General features: G+C 55.8%; 3 protein-coding genes across 3 annotated transcripts in view; 1 reads left to right on the top strand and 2 right to left on the bottom strand.

Annotated features, from left to right (window-relative positions):
• Positions 1-6,874, top strand: part of PSKH1 (protein serine kinase H1) — a 30,040-nt gene extending 23,166 nt beyond the window's left edge. The window contains exon 4 of the mRNA XM_056500803.1: positions 164-6,874. Coding sequence (XP_056356778.1) covers positions 164-481 — 318 coding nt within the window. The 3' untranslated portion in view covers positions 482-6,874. The remainder of the gene's footprint in view (positions 1-163) is intronic.
• Positions 6,875-7,875: 1,001 nt separating this feature from the next.
• CTRL (chymotrypsin like) lies at positions 7,876-9,920 on the bottom strand. Its single transcript, XM_056500618.1, has 7 exons — positions 9,813-9,920; positions 9,569-9,672; positions 9,336-9,415; positions 9,023-9,104; positions 8,744-8,924; positions 8,321-8,454; positions 7,876-8,099 (listed from the first exon to the last, which is right to left on the bottom strand). The coding sequence occupies exons 1-7, from the start codon at positions 9,862-9,864 to the stop codon at positions 7,938-7,940; spliced, it is 795 nt and encodes a 264-aa protein (XP_056356593.1). The 5' UTR covers positions 9,865-9,920; the 3' UTR covers positions 7,876-7,937.
• Positions 9,921-10,751: 831 nt separating this feature from the next.
• EXOC3L1 (exocyst complex component 3 like 1) lies at positions 10,752-20,262 on the bottom strand. Its single transcript, XM_056501006.1, has 13 exons — positions 19,274-20,262; positions 18,080-18,240; positions 16,922-17,141; positions 15,972-16,632; positions 15,664-15,781; positions 15,373-15,498; positions 15,156-15,256; positions 14,623-14,733; positions 14,384-14,513; positions 13,240-13,362; positions 12,795-12,950; positions 12,391-12,515; positions 10,752-11,957 (listed from the first exon to the last, which is right to left on the bottom strand). The coding sequence occupies exons 1-13, from the start codon at positions 19,314-19,316 to the stop codon at positions 11,771-11,773; spliced, it is 2,262 nt and encodes a 753-aa protein (XP_056356981.1). The 5' UTR covers positions 19,317-20,262; the 3' UTR covers positions 10,752-11,770.
• Positions 20,263-20,325: the final 63 nt, after the last annotated feature.

Genomic DNA, 20,325 nt, shown 5'->3' on the forward strand with positions numbered 1-20,325 from the left:
TCTCCTTGGGCAGATACTGCCAGTTACAGCTTGGAAGATTTGAGGATAAAAGAGAGAAGGGAAGCAGCAGAATGCCCCAAAGCACCTTGCAGACATGGGAGGAATTCATTAATCAGCAAAGCTGTGCCAGGATGTTTCATTCCACACCTGTTTTGTGTTTCAGCCCTGGCCCAGTGTGTCCAACCTGGCCAAGGATTTCATCGACCGCCTGCTGACGGTGGACCCCAGCGACAGGATGACAGCCCTTCAGGCCCTGAAGCACCCCTGGGTGGTCAGCATGGCAGCCTCCTCCTCCATGAAGAACCTGCACCGCTCCATCTCTCAAAACCTCCTCAAGAGGGCATCCTCCCGCTGCCAGAGCACCAAGTCAGCACAGTCCACCCGCTCCAGCCGCTCCACCAAGTCCAACAAGTCGCGGCGCGTGCGGGAGCGGGAGCTGCGCGAGCTCAACCTGCGCTACCAGCAGCAGTACACGGGCTGAGCCCCTGCCCTGCCAGAGGTCTCCTCACCCCGTGAGGAACAGCCAGGTTCCTCCCTCCCTCCCCCCATCCAAGAGAAGGTGTCCCCCTCACCCTGAGCCGAGGAAAGGGAACCTTGTGGTGGCTGCCACACCCTGCGAGCTGTGCCGTAAATGGGGGAGTCCTTGTGGGCTCAGAGCCTCAAGGAATGCACGAATTAAGGAGCCACGTGGGGAGAAGAGCTCTTTCTGTAGCCCAGGAGCTTGGTTGTTCATAGTTATTTATTGATTCCAGAGCGTTTAGTTTCTCTCACTTGCGTATGGGAAAAAGAAGAAATAACTTGGTGTGTCCGTGCCTGCACGTCCGTGTGTGCACGTACACGTGTGGGGGTGTATATGTGTTTAAAAGTTATGTATACACAGATTTTGAGCTGGTTTAGTCAGACTCTGTGGTGCCTTTGCAGCAAAGCTGGAATGAGTCATGTGCAGTTAGAAGTGGGATAGCTCTGACTCACTGCTGTGCTGCCCACCAGCTCCTTGCCAAAGAGATGCCAGACAGCAGTTTTCCACCAGGGCTGGGAAGCTGCAAGGTTTCCGCCAAGGGCTGCCATCCTCCTGATGACATCAAGGGCTCACTTGCCTGATGACATCAAGGATTTACCCCTGGAATTGTCCTTTCCCTGATTGCAGCAAGACCAGTGCCTGTCATGGAGGATTGGTTGTTCTTGTGGCTCTGTTGTGTCTCTGATGTGTTACACACCTTGCACCTTTCAGAAGAAGATTGAGAAGGTTGAGCTTTTTTTGTGCTAAGGGGAAAAAAGAGTGGGGAAGTTTTGGGGATGTGCTTCCCACCCCAGAGCTGGGATGGGCTATAACCACTGTAAGCACAGAGTTACCAACCACGTCACTGCACCAGGATTTTGGTGGTTCCAGGCTGCTCCCTGCCTGCAGATTTGACAGGGCTCTCCTGCTTTGTGTGCCTGTGCTGCCCCAGCACTGCCATTCCTGCTTTGGACAGTGATGGTGGGAGCTGTTGGGGTGGCCACAAATGACTCCATAGCATCAGGGTAGGGGCTTGAGTAGGGGAAGCCCAGTCTGGGAGTGTCAGCAGTGACAATACCATTGAGACATTGTACAAAGGCTCTAGAGCTGTGAGAAGTGACTTAAGTTCACCAGGAAAAAGCTGCCTTTCAGTGTCCTTGTGCTGTGCAGGTGATGAGGTGGCCTCTTATGAAGGACACTCAGGGGAGGCGGGGGCTGCAGAGCTGAGCTTTGTGCAAGCCTGCTGAGATATCTTCCTAGCTAGTTAGAGCAGCAGAGTGGGGCTAATGGCACAGACACAGGATGGATTTGGCTTCTCATGGTAGCAGAGACAAGATCAGCAGTGAAGGAAAATGCTGGGGTTTGAAACTTTTCTTCTGAAGCCACAGGATCTGTGCTGTGCATTTGGGAAGGGATTGCTTGGCTCTGGGCTGGAGGTGCAGGCAGTCCAAGCTCAAGGGGCTGGTGAGCTTGGCCTTTTCCTAGGATTGATGCCTGTGCCACTGTGTTCCAGTGTCAGCAGAGCTGAAGTGGTCAGTCACATCTCCAGGGAGCTCTCACAGTCACTCCTAGTCAGCAAACAGCAAAGCAGCTTTAGTGAGAGAAGATTTGAGGTTTCTGTGCTAAGCCGAAGAAAAGGGGAACTTCTGGGGGTGAGCTTCCCACCCTAAAGGTGGGATGGGCTGTAAATACATGTAACCAGCCTGATGTGCCCAAGCATGTGGTGGGGAATACAGCAGAAGAAACTCAAGGAGTGAATTTGAAATCCTTTGTGTGGTTTTGCATGTTAGTTTGAAAATCTCACATCCTTTGCAGGCTGCCCTTCTCTGAGTAACCCATCCTACCATGTCACATACAGTCTTTCTTCTATCAGCATTAACAGATACTGCAGAATTCCCCAAATTTGTTTGGTTTTTTTTTTTTTCAACTCTGTGGACTGCAAACAAAAATGTTTTTGGCATCTTTTACCTCCTCACATTTTTCCCTAATTTGTTACCACGAGCTATAAACTCGATGTGATTTCTGATAAAGCAGGCAGCTTGCCACATTTTGCCTCATGAGCAGTTCAGTGTCCCTCATGGTACTGCAAACAGCTCTCCAGAAGCAGGAGCCCCTCTAAGGCCAGTATCAAGTGGACTGTGGGGGCCCTGCAGGCCAGGTGGTGGCAGGAGGCTCCCTCGGAGCACTTCTGGTTCTGAGCCATTACTTGAAGATGCTTTGGTGTGTTTGGAGCATCACTGCAGGCACTGTGATTGCTTTTACCTCCTGTCTGCTCCCATGGCTCTCCCCAGATTATCCTGCATGTCTATCCATAAAACAGGGATTTCACCTGTGTGAAGGGATCAGACTGATGAACTGAGCCAAGACCTCTAGAACTGAGACCCTTCCCCTTAACCACTAAACCATCAAAATGCACAGGCATCATGTAGGTGTCTGCCCATGCTGTTCCTTTTTCCTTCTCTTGTGGGATGAGGAATACATAAAGCTCTGGGCTAACCAGGCTTGTTTCTCCACCTTCCAAAGCAGAACAAGAATCTTCTCATCTGTGGCATTTCTTGCTTGATTGGTCTTTTCCACAGCTGTTTTTTCACCAGGAAAAGTTTGGAGCGATTGTGGTTACTTTGGGCTGGAATATGTTTTGGGAGGTGGCAGGTTGCTGTGTAGGTTCCTGATAGTGTCAGGTTTTGGAGGTGATGCTCTGTGACTGGGGGTGAATGGGCAGAAGAAAGGATCCATCACATACATGAGAGTACTGGATAGCTGCAGCTGCCTCTCTGAGCTGTCTGTGGTCCTCAGGCACTCCACTCTTGGGAATTGTGGGAGGAGGACCAAGGCCATCCCATAAAGAGCTTTGGCTTTTCCAAAAAAGAACTCTTAATTCTTTTCACACATGCAATGTTTTCTTATTAGCGTGGAAAAATCAGTGTAAACTTGGGAAAACCTTTACAGGCTTTCCTTCCATCGTTCAATTTTAGCACTCTTGGCTCACTCCCTCTTGTTTTTCGAAATCCAATATTTGTAGGAACTTTGCAGCAGGCAATAATGTGGGCAGAGGGGAGATGAGCAGAGCTGTCCAAGTCACCCTGCAGTCCTCAGTGATCTTTCACTCAGTCTGGAAAACTGTGATGGTCCAAATGCCATGTTGGAAGGTCCAGCTTAAGAAAATTCCTCAGGTGCTTTTATTCTTGCAAGTGGGACACATTTTCAGTTGGGTCTGGTGTGGAGGGGGACAGGCAAAGTGCTGGAATTCTGAGCCATAGTCCAGGTATCCTCAATCTGTCCTCTAAGAAACTCTTCACTGTGAATTACCTTGATCATCTGTCTTCATTCCACAGGAGCAGCTCAGTGCTCAGTTGTCTTAAGTCTCAGGAGTTTACACTTTTCAGGAGTGCCTTTTTTTGGGATTTTAGAAACTAAAATCTCTCTGAAAAGGTTTTTTTCTGCTCTTTTGTTTAATTTTTTTAATGTCTTTCTTTAACTCTTAATGGTGGTTCTTAATTTGGCTTGCAGAGTGTTTGTTGGAAACCTTCCTCTGGTCCTGCAAGTGCAGGGAGGACAGAGGTGTCAACTGCCTGTTCCAGACTACCACTGAAGGCAGTCTCTGCATTAGCTGGGGTGCAAATCTGAGTGCTTCTCTTCTGCCTGCTTTGGTTCATGCTGGGGAAGTGGAGTTGGAATGACACCTAGTGGCAAATTGTGGTGTGTTCTTGTCCAAGCACAGCCCTCTCCTCTGTTTCTGGGCAAGATGCTCTTTGAGGAGGGAATTGGGGTGGTTTGTCTTTTGGAACTTAGCAGTACTGTGTAAAACAATCCTTTTGTCCTGGGAATTCGGCTCTCTTGGGAGAGAGAATTACAGCTTCAAAAAATGTGGCCTTTTGGTTCCTTGACTTCTATTATTTTTGTTGAGGGTTATTGGAGAGGAATGTGAAAAAGTCTTCCAGAAATTGCATTAGGAGGTCTAAACATTCACATCCAGGTTTCTGAGTGTGCAGTGTATTTTCCTAAAACAGCAGTTACCAGTCCATGTTTGATTTACTTCTCACTCAGGCTTCTAAAATTCTTAATACATCAACCCAGTGGGGATAGAAACCGCCCTTCCTTCGATCCTGAAGAAGTCTGTGCTATTTAACACTGCAGTTGTGATAGCATCCAGATGCCTCTGCTGTGTTGTTCTTGGAAGCACACAGCTGTACGTGAAGGAAAGCTTGAGAGCCTTGTGAGGAGCTTGGGCTCAGACCTGCTGGCTTTGGTAGTGATGTGGAAACCAGCTGCAGTGTAGGGCCTGCTTCATGTGTTTGTTCTGGATCTGATAAGCCCTCACACTCTTCTTTGGAATCTGAGTACTTTCATTTTTTAGGCCAGATATTTTATGTTCTGGCAATTTACGTTTTTTCTGAGGCTCCATTTCTTAGTCCTGTTTTCTACCCGGGTGTTTGGCTGCAGTACTAAGAGAGTCAACTTTGATGCACAAACTGGAATAGGAATGATGGTTCACTTGGCTGCTGGGTAGCAGCTCTGGGTTTGGCTCTGCAGGAGCTGTGGTGAGTCCTGGGGCAAGGTAAAAGCTTCTGTATGCCTTTGAGGACCTGCAGTGCAGGCTCATCTCAGTCTTGTACCACACAGGGCAACTACTGTGTGGCTGTTACAGGCTTCTAATTAGGATGTGTGGGGACATATTATTTTAAGTAATGATACTAAAGATTTGGGGGGATTGAGGTGTGATAAATTAAAATCTCAGTTGTTTGACCTAATTTAGTTTTCTAAATTATGCAAAACAGCACCAGCAATGGAAGACACTGGCTTCTTTGGCACCAGTGTGAGCCCTAGAATTTGCAGGGAGGTTGGTTGTGTCCAGGCCTCTCACCCACTCAGCTTTCTCCTGGAAAGTGTCACAAAGTGCCTGTACCACTCAGTGCATGCACCCAGCCCCAAGTTGCCTTCACCACTCTTGGGAGGGTTTTGGTGCTTTCCTTGACCACTCAGTCTCCTCTTTCACCCTGGATCAAGCGTGCAGCACTCCAAGGCAGGTGCCTGCATGTCAGCTGTGCCTTACTGTGCAGGAAACTTGCCAAAGAAATAAATGTGAACACCGGGGATGTGCGGTGGCCAGCGGCATCTCGGTGCTCAGTGCCTGGGAGTGGCAGCAGGAGCTCTGCCTGGGGACAGCTGTCCCTTCTCCCATGTCCCCCTGCCTGGTGACACTGTAAATCCCTGGTGGTGACGGTGAGCTCTGGCTGCTGTTGCAGAGGTGGTTGCAGTGTTTGTGTGCTGGCTGTGGAGCGAGCGTGTCACAGACAGCAGCTCCTGCGCGCACGCCCAGCTGCCTGAGCTTTCCTGTTGCCTGTCCCTGCGGAAAGAACCTCCCGGGAAGCCCTTGGATCGGGACCTTCCGGCACTCGCTGTTATTTTGGGTTGCCCAGTTTCCGGTGCTGCGTTGGAACGGTCTGGAAGCGACTCCGGTCTCATCAGTTGGTCTCCTCACGGGACTGTCTTGAGAAGCGTCCCCTTCTGTGCCTTGCCTTTTGAGTCCTGGCTTTAAGGACTGTCCTGTCAGATGAGGCGGGACCATTGTAATTAGTCTGTAATGTTCAAGTTAGAGTGTACAGAATTATTTATTTGGTGTACTCAGTCTGCTAAAACATGTCCATGTATTCTGTGTATCCCATGGCTCTGCTGTCCTTACTTCTGCCTGGTGGGCTGGCTGCTGGAAGGCAAAGATTTCCAGACTGGGAATGATGGTCAGTAAGTACATGGAGAGCCAGGATGTGTTCACCCCTCTGTTAGGTTCTTAGATCACAGCAAGAGGTACCAAAGTGCCCATCAAAGGGTTTGCTGGTTTCTTTAAGGCAGCTGCCAGGCCAGGAGCTGCCCAAGGGAAACCTTGTGGGGGGCTGGGATGTCCATGGGATGCCCTGGATGAAGGAGGCACTCAGTCTGTTGCTGGAAAGTGTGCTTGGGGGGCTGAAGAGGCACTTTGAGACATTTTGTGTATTTTTCTTTGGCTGCAAGGTGGTAGACTGGGCCAGAGGAATGTTCTGGTTTGTACACAGCCACTCATCGCCTCTCCAGTTTCACTCTGAGCTTTTATGGACCAACAGGAGAACTTGTAGTATCAAGTGAGTAATGCACACCCCTTTTGAGCCACCTCCTCTCCAGGATTTTCCAGGGGCAGGGGACCCTGTCTCAGTAGTGGCTCAGAGAGCTCAGCACACAGACCCATAGTGCTGCAGTTGGTCACTGCTGTTTGAAGTTCCCTATAGCCACCAGTTCTCTCTGCCTGCATGGTCCATCCCCACATCTCTGTTCACTTACCTTTAAGGTTAGTAAGATGCTCCCTGCAGAGCAAACAACTAAATGAAACTAACTCTTGCCCGACCTAGGCTTTACTTAAGCCATTTTTTATTTATTTTAACTCAATCATATGGGCCAGACTATTTGTGTTTTCCCTCTGTGGACGTTCCATACCCCTTCCCATAGTGTGTCCCTGTGTAGTGTCACACTCTGCTTAATAGAGTGATTACAATTTGGGGGCTGTGATTCACACAGCAAAGGTGTATCACCTTCACATCACTGGTGAGGGAAACTAAATCCCATACCTCATGTTGGGACAGTCTGATCCTGCTTCTCTCCATGTTGCCTTATCACCAGCTCTATTTTGAGCTGCTGGGAACCAGATTGTAATTCACTGAACATGTGTCTTGCTATTCCCATGTCACACAAGACTTTTTTTTTTTTTTTTTCCCACCAGCCATTGTCTCAAAAACCCTGTCACCTGGCCTTGAAATTTGTTTTCAGCTTCAAATTTTCCTTTGCAATAGCCTTCAGTTTCCTGCTGTTGGGTGGCAGATCTGCAGGTGTGAAGCAGTGTGCTGTTCTCCAGCTGTCCCACCTTCCCCAGGAGCTGGAACTGCCTGTGGCACTTCTCCCTTTCAGCTCTGTGTTCCCAGCTGCTGCACAAGTCATGGCTTTAAACTGCAGGGAGGGGTCCTTTAGGTTCCTGTGCACCCCCAACACCCACATTCCACTGCAAGCTGAGCAGTCCTTTCTGAGTGCTTTCAGCAGTGCTGAGCTGCAGCTCCACAGTCCCTTCCCTGCTGGCACTCACACCTGGGCCAGTGGGAGGACCATTCTCCCAACCTTCAGCACTGCCTGAGTTGGTGCCAGGGTGTGCTTGAAGACCCTGTGAGCAGCCCTTGAGCCACAGCCAGCCCTGAGCATCCTGACAGTTTGGCAGCTCCCCCTGGGTCCCAGGGGGACACCAAGCTCCAGCTCTGGGAAGTGCTGGTGCTCAGGAGAGAAGCACAGGGTCCCCAGGCTCCTCCATGTGTCTTCCACCCTGCTCTGCATCATGAGAAGAAAGGAGCCAGAGGCAGTGCTTGACACAAGCAAATACTAGTACTTTATTAATCCCAGTGAAGGGATCACACTGGCCACAGATTTATCCCTGAGCGACGATGGCGTCGATCCAGTTACGGAACTGGCTGACGCGAGTGTACATGGCCGGAGTGTTGATGTTGCAGTTGGAGGTTCCCCAGGACACAATGCCAATGAGGGTCCAGCCATTCGAAGTCTGGTACACCAGAGGTCCACCAGAGTCACCCTGCAGAGAAGATTCCTGCTTAGTGCTCCTGGCACATGCTCCAAACTGGTCCCTGCCAGCCCAGCCACCCAGTCCCCTACGCTGTAGCTTAAATATCTGGCTCCATGAGACAAGACCCCATGTACCCTGCTCCTCCACCCTTCTGTGATGCAGTGGGAGCTCAGCAAGACCTCACATGTCCTCCTCCACCCACGCTGAGCAGCAGGAGCTTGGCTCCTTACCTGGCAGGAGGTGGCACCATTGCCACCAGCACAGATCATGGCGCTGGTGATGGCATTGCCCCAGTACTGCTTGCACTGGCTCTGGGAGATCAGGGGCACGGACACCTGCTGCAGGACTGTTGCCAAGGCTTGGGCTAGGGGAAAGAAGCACCATTAGATCACCTCATTGTGGGTCTCCTGGAGGGCACACAGGTGCCCTGGACAAGCTTCCACTGCCATACAAAGAGCCTTCCTTCTCTGTGCCAACAAACCCCTTCTTCCCCAGGATTGCCGGGTGCAGGCAGCCCTGAGAAGAGGCAGGCTTGTGCCTGTGCACAGTCATCCCTGGGTTACACACACACCCAGCCCCTGAGCACACACCTGCAGCCGTGGGCACACTGGCACACACTCACAGCTACAGCCAGCCCTCGTACAGTTACGTACAGTTGGGGTTGGTGCGTCCCCAGCCGGTGGTGACAGCCCAGGCGTTGCTGGGCAGGACCAGGTTGGCAGGGGCCAGGCAGATGGTGTTCACACGGGCTCCCAGCTGGGCGGGCGTGGACAGCCTCAGCAGGGTGATGTCGTTGTTCATGGTGTTGGGGTTCCAGCCGGGGTTGGTGATGGCCTGCAGAGGGATGCAGCCCAGCATTGGTGCCTGCCCTGAGGGAGCAGCCGCAGCACCAAGCCACAGCCCCGACCCCGGAGCGCGCCCGCCCGGCTCACCCTGGACACGGTCTTCACTTGGACGGCCTCAGAGCTGGAAGCCAGGCTGTATTCCCCGAGGACAACAACGTGGGAGAGCGGGCTGCGAGAGGTAAGAGGGAGTCAGGGGCAGTGTCCAGCCAGCACTGCAGGTGGCAGCAGCACTGGGGCAGCCACGGGTGTGAGGAACCCAAGGGAAGCCACCATGGGGACAACTGGGGAGGAAGCCCTGGGCTACTCAGGCCTTTGAGTGCCACTCAGAGATGCCCAGCACGCTCCGAGCCCCTGGCCCTGCCAGTGGCACCAGTGAGGCTGGCCAGGCATCGCTCCTTACTTGAAGTTGCAGTGGGCAGCTGTGACGACCCAGTACTGGTTGATCAAGGAGCCACCGCAGAAGTGGGATCCTGTACGGGTCTGGGGAGGGAAGAGGGAAGAGGAGCTGGGGCTGGTCAGGCTGAACACCCCCAAGCTGGGGACAGGCAGAGGTCCCCCTGGTGCCCAGCTGTGGCACCCAGCTGGTCGTGCCAGTGCTTAGGGCAGGGCCCAGGGAGCAGGATGGTGCTGTACCTGCAGGGACACCTGCCAGGGCCATGAGCCGGGCACAGCGTTCTGCCCATTGACAATCCTCTCGTTGTAGGACAGTGAGGGACTGATGGCGGGCACCCCGCAGCCTGCAGGAGAGGCACAGAGGTGACCCAAAAGCTCAGGACTCCTCTGGGTGCTGCCTGTGCTGGTGTGGGTGACTCTGTGTCACCCTCCAAGGCATCCTGCTGCACCCCGAGCACCTTCCCACACCCATGGCAGCACTTACCTGAGACGGCGCTGGCAAGGGCCAGACAGGCAACTACCCACAGGAACGCCATCCTGAAAGGAGATAGGCTGAACCCCTGGGGACCAGCAGCTTTATAGCAGCCAGAGAGCCACGTGGCTCAGCTGCTCAGGTTAAGGGTCCCTGTGGCCTTGTGTCAGCTGGGAGCAGCAGTGACGGGTACACACTGTACCACAAGTAAACAGGGACATGGGAAGGTACTGTCAGAAAACACCTGGGGACCTTGGGCTTTTGCTGCCATGAGTTGTGTTAGTTCTGACTGCAGCCTGTGGAGCTGGAGCAGGAGAGCACCACAGGGCTGTGATGGAGGGCACAGGGGGCTGGCTGTGGGCACACAGCTGGGGTAGCAGTGGGGCTGGACATGCTGGGATGAGCACCAGTGCCTGGGGTGGGAGTCATCCTGTGCTCAGACTTGTTTCAGATCCATTGGGACTAGAGGTGTTTTTCCACATGGCCATGAACTCCTGGCCTCGACCAGAGCTGGTCCCAGCTGGATGTTCCCAGGGCTCAGGGCCACTCATGTCCATGGTGCAGGTAAACAAGTCCCAGAGCCAGCAGGGGCAGGTGGGGAGGGCAGGTACCTTCCCAGGCAGGTGGGAGCTGGAGCCAGTTGGGCAAGCATACCATGAGCCCCAGGGAGGACAGTGGGCACCTCCCCAAGCTGAGGTTGAGCCCTTCTCTGAGCATCCCTCTAGCACTGCAGCCACGTGACCCAAGGCTAGGGAGCACTCAGACCCCTCTGTCCTGGACAATGGGGTATGTAGTGTCTGCATCATCCCCTGTGTCCTGGGTGATCTCCTGGGTGCAGGGAGCCAGGTCTGGGGTGATGCTGAACATGGGGATGGAGCTCTCCCTCTCTGTGCCACCCACACACCCTGATCCCTGCCCTGACCCCCCAGGGAGCAGAACCTGGACACTGGTGAGCAGGTGCAGAGCTTAGGCCTTTATTTCCAGCAGTGGTACCATGCAAGGGCAGTGGGATGTGGCCCATCCCAGGGTGGGAAGCATGGCAGAGCATGGAGGTCAGCCAGGGCACTGCAGGGGCTGGGCACAAGGGTATAGGCAGAGAGACAGACTGCTCCTGATCTTCATATGGCACCTGGAGGAGATGCCAGGGGCTGGGCAGCAGCAGAGGATGGAGGGAGAGCCAGTGCTCAGAGTGGTGCTGCCCATCACAGAGGAACCTTGGAGCAGGACAACACACCAGGCACAACCACCCTCTCCTTGCAGCTTGAGAGCCTCCAACTCCAGTCCTGCCTTGGATGCTGGCACATGAGCCAGAGCCAGGAGTCTTGCAGGTCAGCAGGAACTCAGAGCTGTCCCTTAGTGCAGGCAGGGATAGGGCTGATGGCACTGTCCAGTGTGGAGACCACCTTGTGCTCTTCTCAGCACCCATGAACCATGATGAGCTGGCTCAGCTGCTCCCCACCAGCCATGCAGGACCCAGCCTGGTGGAGCAGCAACACTCAACCTGGCTGAGCCCAGAGGAGCTCCCATGGCTGAAACCCTCCTGCCAGCCTGGTCCCACCAAGGCTCCAGTCTGCCTCAGAGTTGGAATGGTAACAGCCTCCATGGCTCAGGGGACTGTCTGGAGATTTGGGCAAACCCAAACATCCCTGCAGCCCCGTGGAGATGTGAATTGCCCCAGCTGCAGACTCCTGTCCATTCTGCAACTCTTCTTTCTCCTGCAGGCAGTGGGGCTGAGCAGCTCTCAGTCACTGTCCCAGTAGGCCAGCAAAATAGCTACAGGCTGGATTTCCCCCAGGACTGGTGCTTGCAGGGCACAATCTTCTTATGGGGCAAGACCAGAGGAGGATGGCCTTTATCCAGACTGTCCCCAACACAGGACAAGGTGCTGTGTGTAGGGGCTGCCACATGTCACCTCCATTCCACCACGCAGAGCCGCAGAGCTGCCCCCATGGCCCCCAGCCCAGGCAGGGTCAGGCACACTTGCCCTTGCGAAGGCAGAAGGGCAGCTCCTGCACAGGGACCAGGATGGTGCTGAAGATGGGCCGGTAGCCCTCGGGCAGGAGCTGGGGGTGCTGAGCCATCATTTCCAGCACCACGTGCCGCACTTCCCTGGAGACGTCCCCGCGGATGTCCAGCAAGGTGGAGACGTGCTCATCGCTGGGCAGAGAGCCAGGGGTGAGCCTGGGCACTGCTCCTGTCCTGCAAACCTCCCCCGAGCCAGGGAAGCCAAGGCCAGGGGAAAACTGGTGCTTTGCACCAGGCAAAGCAGCATTTTCTTGGAAACAATCCCCCCAAATCTTTTGAATTTGTTTTGGATATTTCCAATTTGGTGTTTCGTCACTTTTCACAGTTTGTTTGGCCACCAAATATGGATGTCCAAATGCCACAGCAGAACTGCTGTTCTCTTTACCCCTTTGCCCTTGGGACTTTTCAAGAACCCATCAAATCTGGAGCATGGGAAAAGGAAACCTCAGGGAGAAGGGAGTAAAGGCTCAAGTTTCTACCCTGCTGTGTCACCTCACAGGATGCAGCCCAAGACTGGCTCTCCTGGGCAGGTTCACACCTATCCCCTCCTGCAGGGATACCTTACCTGACATCGGGGTACTTGGTGATGAAGCCCAGCACCTCCAGGCTGAGTAGTGCTGGGTCTTTGAGGCTTATCAGCTCCCTCAAGGCAAACACAGCCTCCAGGCTCTGCTGGCTCCGGTCCAGGCCCTGGGAGGGAAAGCAGCCAGGTGTGAGACCCTGAGGAGGAGACAGCTGCCTCCTCAGTGCCCACCTGGGGAACTAAACCCCTGCAGCTGGTGCCTTCCCACTCAGCATGTCCCACCCATGGGCAGCCTGATGGTCCCCAGAGTCCCTAATGCAGCCAGTTCCTCCCACACTGGCCTCACAACCACCCAAGTGTAACAGCCCCATTCGTGGGCAGGCGGGAGCAGAGGACGAGGTGCTGCTCCCTGCCCGTGGCGCAGCCCCGCTCCCCGCCGCTCTCACCAGGCTGCAGAAGAGCTCCCGGAGCTGCGTGGCGTCCTGCAGCAGGCGGTGGCACAGCTGGCCCCGCTCCTCCCGGCTCTTGCACACCATCCTCCTCTGCAGCAGTGCCCGCAGGTACTGGTTCGCCACCAGCAGCTCGCTCTCCGCCAGCAGGAGCTGGGCAGGGGACAGCTGTTAGCGCTGGCATCGCCTGGGTGTCCGGACCCCATCCCCCAGGGAAAAAGGGCTGATACAACACCAAGCCATGGGAACAATCTCCTGGGATGCCCCCTGACCGAAGGGACAGAGAAAACAGCTGGATTTGGGGGAAGCCCTGAACATCTCCGTGTGGCAGTGCTCTCTGGGCTGCTCCAGAGAACTCTCCAGCATTCCCAGCACCCTGCACCCCAGCACGGCCCCTCTGCCCAGCCCCCCTGTCCCACAGACAAGCAGCAGAAGGAGGTACCGTGAACACGGGTTTCCTGACGCGGGAGAAGTCCTTTGCATACTTGTCAATGACTTCACACATGCTGCCGACCAGCTGGGACCCCGAGAGCCACTTTCGGGAAGGCAGCTGCAGGCAGAGGGGCTGGAGGGAGCAGAGCAGCAGTGTCTGTGCCCGGCATCATGGCAGAGCTGCCAGCTCAGGGCAGCACAACACCCACAGCTGCTGCCTGGCACCACGGCCACTTTGCCTTGCAAAGCCCCAAGCCCCTGCTGCCAGGCAAAACTCAATGTAAAAACAGCAGGCAGATGTTTTTAGATTGAGCTGTCAAAACGCAGTGTAAAAACAGCAGAGTGGTTAAGGTTAGGAAATTATGGAAACACTGGGTCCGTCCCTCTCTGACACCCTAAGAGCCTCATTTTGGGGCTTTATCTGGGTCATGATGTGCACCTGAGGTGTGGGCAGCGAGCTACTCCTCACACACTTGCATTTGGCCTGTCTTGCTGTGGTTGTATTTTTAATTTCCACTCCTCTCCACTTCCCTTGAGTAGACATAACATGTTTTCTGATTTCCTGCTCCTGCCCTGCTGTCCTTGCCTGTCTTCCTGCTTGCAGGCACACACTCCTTTCTCTGCTGGGGCCACTGCTGCCTGCAAGGTCTTCATCCTTTGGCTCTTCCTTTGTTTTCATGGCATTCAAGCCCTAAATAGTAATGTCGTTAATTATTCCAGGTTTTTGGTTCAGACTCCAGGAAAGCTAAATTTGGCTACACTAGCAGGAAACGACTTGGGCAGTTGCACATGGATTTGTATCCTCCACACAGACTTTGCTGCTCTCCAGCTGGTTTTCTGCCATGGAACAACCAGGAGAAGGAGCATGAGGATGCTGGGGGGGTTGTGGCCCCTGGTCTCTGTCCGTTAGTGATTTGGGGGCCATGAGCCATCTGCCCCAGCGATACAGGGTGGTGCTGCTGGCAACAGACATTGGGTGGTTTATCAGGGTCTGGGGGACAGGCTGGCAGAGATGTCTGCAGAGTGATAGCAGGGTACAGAGACAGGGACCCTGGGCAGGAATAAACTCAGGCCTGGGGTGTTGCAGTAGAGCTGTTCTTGCTGGGTTCAGCTTTATTGCAGCCCTGTCAGCCTCAGGTGCTGGACCAACATACCTGCAGGTCCAGGAGCAGCTCCTCCAGCAGTAGCTGGGTGGCTTTCTTCTGCATCCTGTCTAGAGCAGCCTGGAGGGATGCAGGGACTTCTCTGCAGGCAGTGTCAGGGTGCAGGGAGGAGACAGAATTGCTGGGAGAGAGAAGAGAGGGTAGCCTGGGAAGCATAGTGGGAACACTGGCCCCAGGGGGGATGGGGGTGGGTGTTGCTACAAGGGCTACCAGGGGCTGGTGCAGGTTACCTGAGAGCCAGGTTGTTGTTGAGCACAGCCAGCAGGTGGGAGATGTAGTACTTGGGAACAGCCCTGTCCTGCTGGTGCTCCTTCCCGCACTGCACCAGCGCTTCCCGCAGGCTGCAACACAGCGAGGCACTGTCACGGGCACGCAGAGCCCCAGTGTCCCACCACAGACACCTGGCCCTGGCACACTCCTGGGGACACACGGACCTCCCACTACCCTCCTAGCTCACTTGGCTCCCTTCAGATCCTGCCACCAGGTTGGAGAGTGACAGGTCATTGGGCAGGGTGGGACAGTGGGACCCGTTCTGGATCCCCTTGGGAGGGCTCAGCAGACAAGCACTTGGGGCAGCAGGGCCTGAGAGCTGATGCCCCCAAAGGCTGAGACAGCAGCCCCACGGGCAGACAGGCTGCTGAGCCTTCTGTGACCTGGATGAGCATTGGGTGCCCCACAGCAGATCTCCACCACCAGCCTGTGATGCCTGGCCATGGCCCCAGGGTCTGTGAGGGTGGACAGGGGTGTGAGTGGCTCCACTGACCGGCCCAGAAATGCCTCCAGCTCCTCCAAGGCCATATTGTAGATCTTCTGCTGCAGAGAGTTGGTGATCAAGGAAGCCACCTGGATGTTCTCATTCAGCATCTGCAGCAGTAGAAGAAAGTGGAGGTGATTCAGGGAGAGCCTGCAGGCCATGGACTCCTTTTTGGGAGGTCTCAGCATGGCATGCCCCATCTGTACCCATGTTCTTGGGGTCCCACCTGCATGACAATGGCAGGCAAGGCTGACTGGAAGAAGCCCTGATGGTCTGTCTCAGGTTCCTCTTCCTTGAACCATTCCTTGAACTCCACGTCCAGGGTCCTCTGCATCCACTCAACCACGCTAGCCTGCAGGATGGACACCCACCACAGGTAGCCCAAGAAGCCTCCCTTGAGGCCAATCACAGCACAGCAGCGAGTCCTGGGCCTCATCCCAGGCTCATGGTCTGCAGCTGCTGCCAGAGCAGATGCTTGCTCAGTGGAAGTCACTGGGTTCCCATCCCATTCACTCACCTTGACTTTCATCACATATCTCCTCTCTGTCTGATCCACAAGCTCAGAGGACATCAAGGGATCCAGAGCAGAAACATCCACTTCTGGGAGGAGGTCAGGGTGACCCATCATCTCTGGGCTGGAGGGCAGAGGTGGGGCAGGGCTGGGAAGGTCTGTTTTCCAGGAGTTCCCACCTGTCCCTCTGCCCTCCTAGTCATCATCCCCTGACAGCCAGAGACATTCTCCCAACCCATCCATGAGCTGGTGAACAACCCAGCTCCCCACAGCATCCCCTGCTTGGTTGGGGTGCTGCTGGGGTTGGTGCTGACCTGTGGTATACACGGAGCGCCCACTCCAGGAGGAGGAAGAGTCCCTGTTTGTCCAGGTCCTCCCGCAGGATCTCCTGGATGTGGCTGCTGAGGGCCTGGTGGTAGGTGGCAGTGCAGACACTGAGGATGTTGTAGTGAGCTGGGACACACTGGACCATCAGGTCCTTCACCACACGCAGCTCAGACACGATGTCCTTCTGCAGCGCTGCCAGGTGCTTGGCCAGCCCTGGCCCCTCAGCATCCATGCGGGGAGCATGGAAACGAGCTCCTGTCATGGTGTCCTGGAGGACCTGGTAGAACTTCTGCCTCCAGCCCTTTGGGCGGCCAGGGGGCAGGAAGGTGGCCTCCAAGAGCAGAGTGTCATCTATTTTCTCCTCCCGCTCGATGATCCGCACAGCAGTGACAAAGAGAACGGGGTCCTCGCGCACCAGCCGCAGGCTGCTGCCCACAATGTCCCACAGCTGCTTGGCCAGGCTCTCGTTGAGCTCCTGCAGCCCACTGAAGTAGGACAGCACAGTTGCCTGGGCACTGGAGAGCCCGCGGAGGTGCAGCTGGGAGAGGATGTCATCCCGGAGTTGCTCCACCATCATGAGCTCCACGTGGGCCTCCAAGAGGTGCTGCCCACGGAGCAGCTGCAGGATATGGGAAAAAACCTCGTGGACTGTGGGAGAGGGAGGAGAGATGCCAGCACTGAGTGTGGAAATGAAGGAGTTTGCACCAGGGACATACATGCAGGTTATCAAGGAGATGGTGAGGGGAAAGGTCTGGGGCTCTGGGAACACCACTGGATCAGGCCCTGGGAAGCAGGGATATCTCCGTTCGCCCAGCTGGCAAAGCCTGAGCGACCTGCTCAGGCTTCACCACCAGCCCTGCACGGAGCCCACAGCTGGACTGAGTTTTTGCCCAGTGCTTTCCAGCCCAAACTGAGCAGGACTGGGCCGGTGCCTTACCCGAGAAGATCTGGGGCAGCACCTGGACCACTGAGGCCAGCTGCACATGCTCCTCCATCAGCTGCCTCATCTGCTGGAGGCCCTGGAAGTGGTCTGCGCTGTCGAGCAGGGCCCACCGTGCAGCCCCCAGGTCCTGGCACACGCTCTGCACCTCCTGGGCCGCCGACCGCAGCTGCTCCAGCCCTGCACTTACTCCCTCCAGGTAGGACTGGACAGTTGACTGGGGAGCAGAAAAGGATGGAGGGGCAGTGGAGCAGCTCCAGAAGGCAGGAGGACTCCACACTGTTTGCCCCAGCCCTGCATGATCTGTGTTGCAGGCACTCTCCCAGCCCCATAAGGTGCAGGGTAAACAGTAATCAGATGTCTCATTTTTAAAGCATTACTTTGTTTCTACAAAGAAGCATGGCCCCCAAGGCATGAAGGACCTCAGTGGCCGCATAAACCCTCCTTCCAAATGGAGTGCCATCTTTTCCAGTGCAGTGGCACTAACACAGCTCCATGCCCTATCCACTCATTTAACTCTGCTCCTGGTGCCAAGAATCACCAGCAGCAAGTTGCTTTCACTGAGGCCTCCAAGATAATTCATACAGTCAGGATAAACCATCTCTAAAACTATCAGGAGAAAGTTGTGGTGCTCAGACTGATTCAGTCCTGAGATTAATAATTCTTTGGGTCATGCAGAAGAGGAGGTGGGTGAGGAGGGTGGTCTGCAGGGGGACTGGGATAGCCCTTACAAATGTGTAGAGATGGAGTTTTTCCTGTGGAGACCCACAGGCAGGGGCAGGTTGGAGCTCTGTGCCTCCTCCAGCCGCGGGGCAGGGCAGCCTTTGGGACTGGGACAGGGCAGTGATGGGGTGAGCTGAGTCCTGCATATGGAATGTGCTGAACCCTCTTGGTGTTCTATTTTGAAGGATGGTCAGAGACACAGAAGATTCCTTTTAACACTTCAGGCACTGCCTGGGGTAAGACAGAGGGTGAAGAGGGTCTTCTCCCACCCCCCAGTAATTGTACTTCACCCTCCAAGCACCAGTCAAAGGAAAAGATTTTGCCAAAAGAGGACATACGGAGGATACATGGGGCAAGAGCGGACCCTGGCTGGTATCCCTGCCTGAGGAGGGGGTGTGGCTGCAAATGTCCATGGGATGGGCAAACACACACCTTCAGCCGGGACTGGATGGAGCTGTTCCTCTGCGTCTCTCGTCTCCGGTAATGCCCGAGCCCCTCCAGTTTTTCGGAGCGGTAAAACACTCCTGAAGCCCATTTCAGAGCGGCTCCTCTCGCCAGCTTCTCAGCCTTCTCTGCTTCCGGCCACTCCTCGTCTGGGGATGAAGCCAGGGGTCAGTGAGCGCAACCAAGAGGGGCAGGAAGGGCCCCTGAGGCCAGAGGCAGGAAGCTCGCCGCCAGTGGACTTCCAAGCACACACGGACGTGGGAAGCTGGGCAGCATGGCACCAAGAGGGTCCTTCCTCATGGACGCCCCAAGTTGCCACCACCACGGGTCGGGGTTGTCACAGCGGCTATGGCAGCAAGAAGGCTGCTCTGGGGTGCTGTGACTCAACCTGCCAGCTCAGATTATCCCCAGGCTGCTCCCCCAAACACAATGCTGGGTTGTCTGAGGGGGTCTGATGCCACTTGGGAAGCTGTCAGTGAGGTTGAGACTCCCTCAGTGAGTCAGCAGGAGGGATGGGGAGAGGCAGCTCTGGCAGGAAGGAGAGCCAGGCTGAGGTGAGGACTGGAGACTCCTCGTCTTCCCAAAGCACCCACGCAGCTGTGTCCCCCTTGACATAGCGTCCAAAGCCATGCCAAAGAGCTCCTGGCCACACGGGAGGGCTGAGAACCAGCACAGTTATCACATGCCATCCCCAGTCCCCAGTGCCTGATTTCATCATTCCCCCATCCCATCCCATCCCATCCCATCCCATCCCATCCCATCCCATCCCATCCCATCCCATCCCATCCCATCCCATCCCATCCCATCCCATCCCATCCCATCCCATCCCCAGCCACTCCCTGCAGCCGCGCGGGGCTGTCACCCAGTGCCAAGCCAGGCTCCTGCTCTGCTGAGGAGCCACTGGCAACCTTGGGGACCAAGAGATTACGGAGCAGGACAGCAGCTTTGAGGATAAAATGTGCGCTGAGCAGCGCTGCCCCGGCGCAGGTATCACCATCAGAAAGCACAGCCAGGCTGCCACCCCGCAAGGACACCAGACACCAGCCCCGGCACAGGGAAAAGGTCCAGGAGGGTGGAGGGAGTGGTGAGGCAAAGGGCAGGGGAATCCCCAAAATGTGCTGCAAGCAGCAGCATCCCTTCCCTGCCCAGCTCGCCGGCTCCCGGGGCGCATCATCCCGTTACCTCTGGGGCTGGCGGCGCGCTCGTCCCCCGCAGACATGCCCATGGTGTGCAGGCTGTGCGGAGCGCGGGGCCAGGGCAGGGCTGCGGAGGAAGCCGGCTGCCGTTTCCTCAGCCGGAGCAGGAGCAGCCGCGCTCCTCAGGGCCTCATTGTGTTCCCGCAGCCGCGCTCAGGACGTCAGGAACGGGGGGCGGAGGGGAGGGGGGACACGGGAAGGCACCGCGACAGCCGGAGCTCTGCGGAGTAGAAATCACGGAATCAAAGGGTCGCTTAGAGGAAAAGTCCTCTAAAATCATCGAGTACCAGCCCTTAACTGCCAAGCCCAGCACTAAACCATGTTCCTAAGTGAAGCATCCACACGCCTTTTTAACATACCCAGGGATGGTGACTTCACCACTGCCCTGGGCAACATTTTCCAGTGCCTGACCATCCTCTTAATGAAGAAATTTCCCCTAATAGCCAATCTAACCCTCTCCTGACTCAATTTGAGGCCATTTCCTCTCGTCCTGTAGATCACACCCTGTCTCCCTCACCGGCTCGCCCTGCTCTCCGGACTCAGACCTGTCCGTGCCCGCAGTGCTGCCCTTCGCACCCACCCTGGCTGGAGGACAGCGCGGTGTCAGATCCCAGCCCATCCACAGTGCGAGCCCACTCGAGGCTGGATCCACCACGAAGGGCTGCGCTGTGTCAGCCTGATCCGCAGCCGAGAACATGGGGATGGACCACCCTCCGTGGCTGCGGGTGGACCTGGAGATGTGTCCCTGCCACACACTGCCTTCCCCGGGCACAGGCTGGAGGATTCCCCCGGCACCGGGCGTGCTGGAGCAGCAAACCGCCCCTGTCACCCGGGCGGTGAGAGCTGGGTACATGACTGAGGTTTGGCTTCGGTACCACGGGGCGGGAGTTTGACTTTGGCACGGCAGAACGGCGAGGGGATGAACGCACCCGGGGTTTACCCGGGGGACCCCCAAACCGATGGGCTGACCGAACACCGGGAGCACAGCGGAACACCACCCCGCCCCGGGAGGCGGCGGGGGGAGTCCCCGTCCCCGCC

The sequence above is a fragment of the Oenanthe melanoleuca genome, chromosome 11 (assembly GCF_029582105.1).
Source record: "Oenanthe melanoleuca isolate GR-GAL-2019-014 chromosome 11, OMel1.0, whole genome shotgun sequence".
Lineage (NCBI taxonomy): Eukaryota > Metazoa > Chordata > Aves > Passeriformes > Muscicapidae > Oenanthe > Oenanthe melanoleuca.

Excerpts from the sequence above, each read along its gene's own strand:
- CTRL (XM_056500618.1), bottom strand. The coding sequence starts at position 9,864 with ATGGCGTTCCTGTGGGTAGTTGCCTGTCTGGCCCTTGCCAGCGCCGTC. Across the intron at positions 9,673-9,812 it reads CCTTGCCAGCGCCGTCTCAG|GCTGCGGGGTGCCCGCCATC; the intron begins GTAAGTGCTGCC and ends CCTCTCCTGCAG. Across the intron at positions 8,455-8,743 it reads GGGACGCACCAACCCCAACT|CCCAAGCCTTGGCAACAGTC; the intron begins GTACGTAACTGT and ends TCTTTCCCCTAG.
- EXOC3L1 (XM_056501006.1), bottom strand. The coding sequence starts at position 19,316 with ATGGGCATGTCTGCGGGGGACGAGCGCGCCGCCAGCCCCAGAG. Across the intron at positions 16,633-16,921 it reads GCTGCCCCAGATCTTCTCGG|TCCACGAGGTTTTTTCCCAT; the intron begins GTAAGGCACCGG and ends CCTCTCCCACAG. Across the intron at positions 15,257-15,372 it reads TGCCTGCCATTGTCATGCAG|ATGCTGAATGAGAACATCCA; the intron begins GTGGGACCCCAA and ends CTACTGCTGCAG.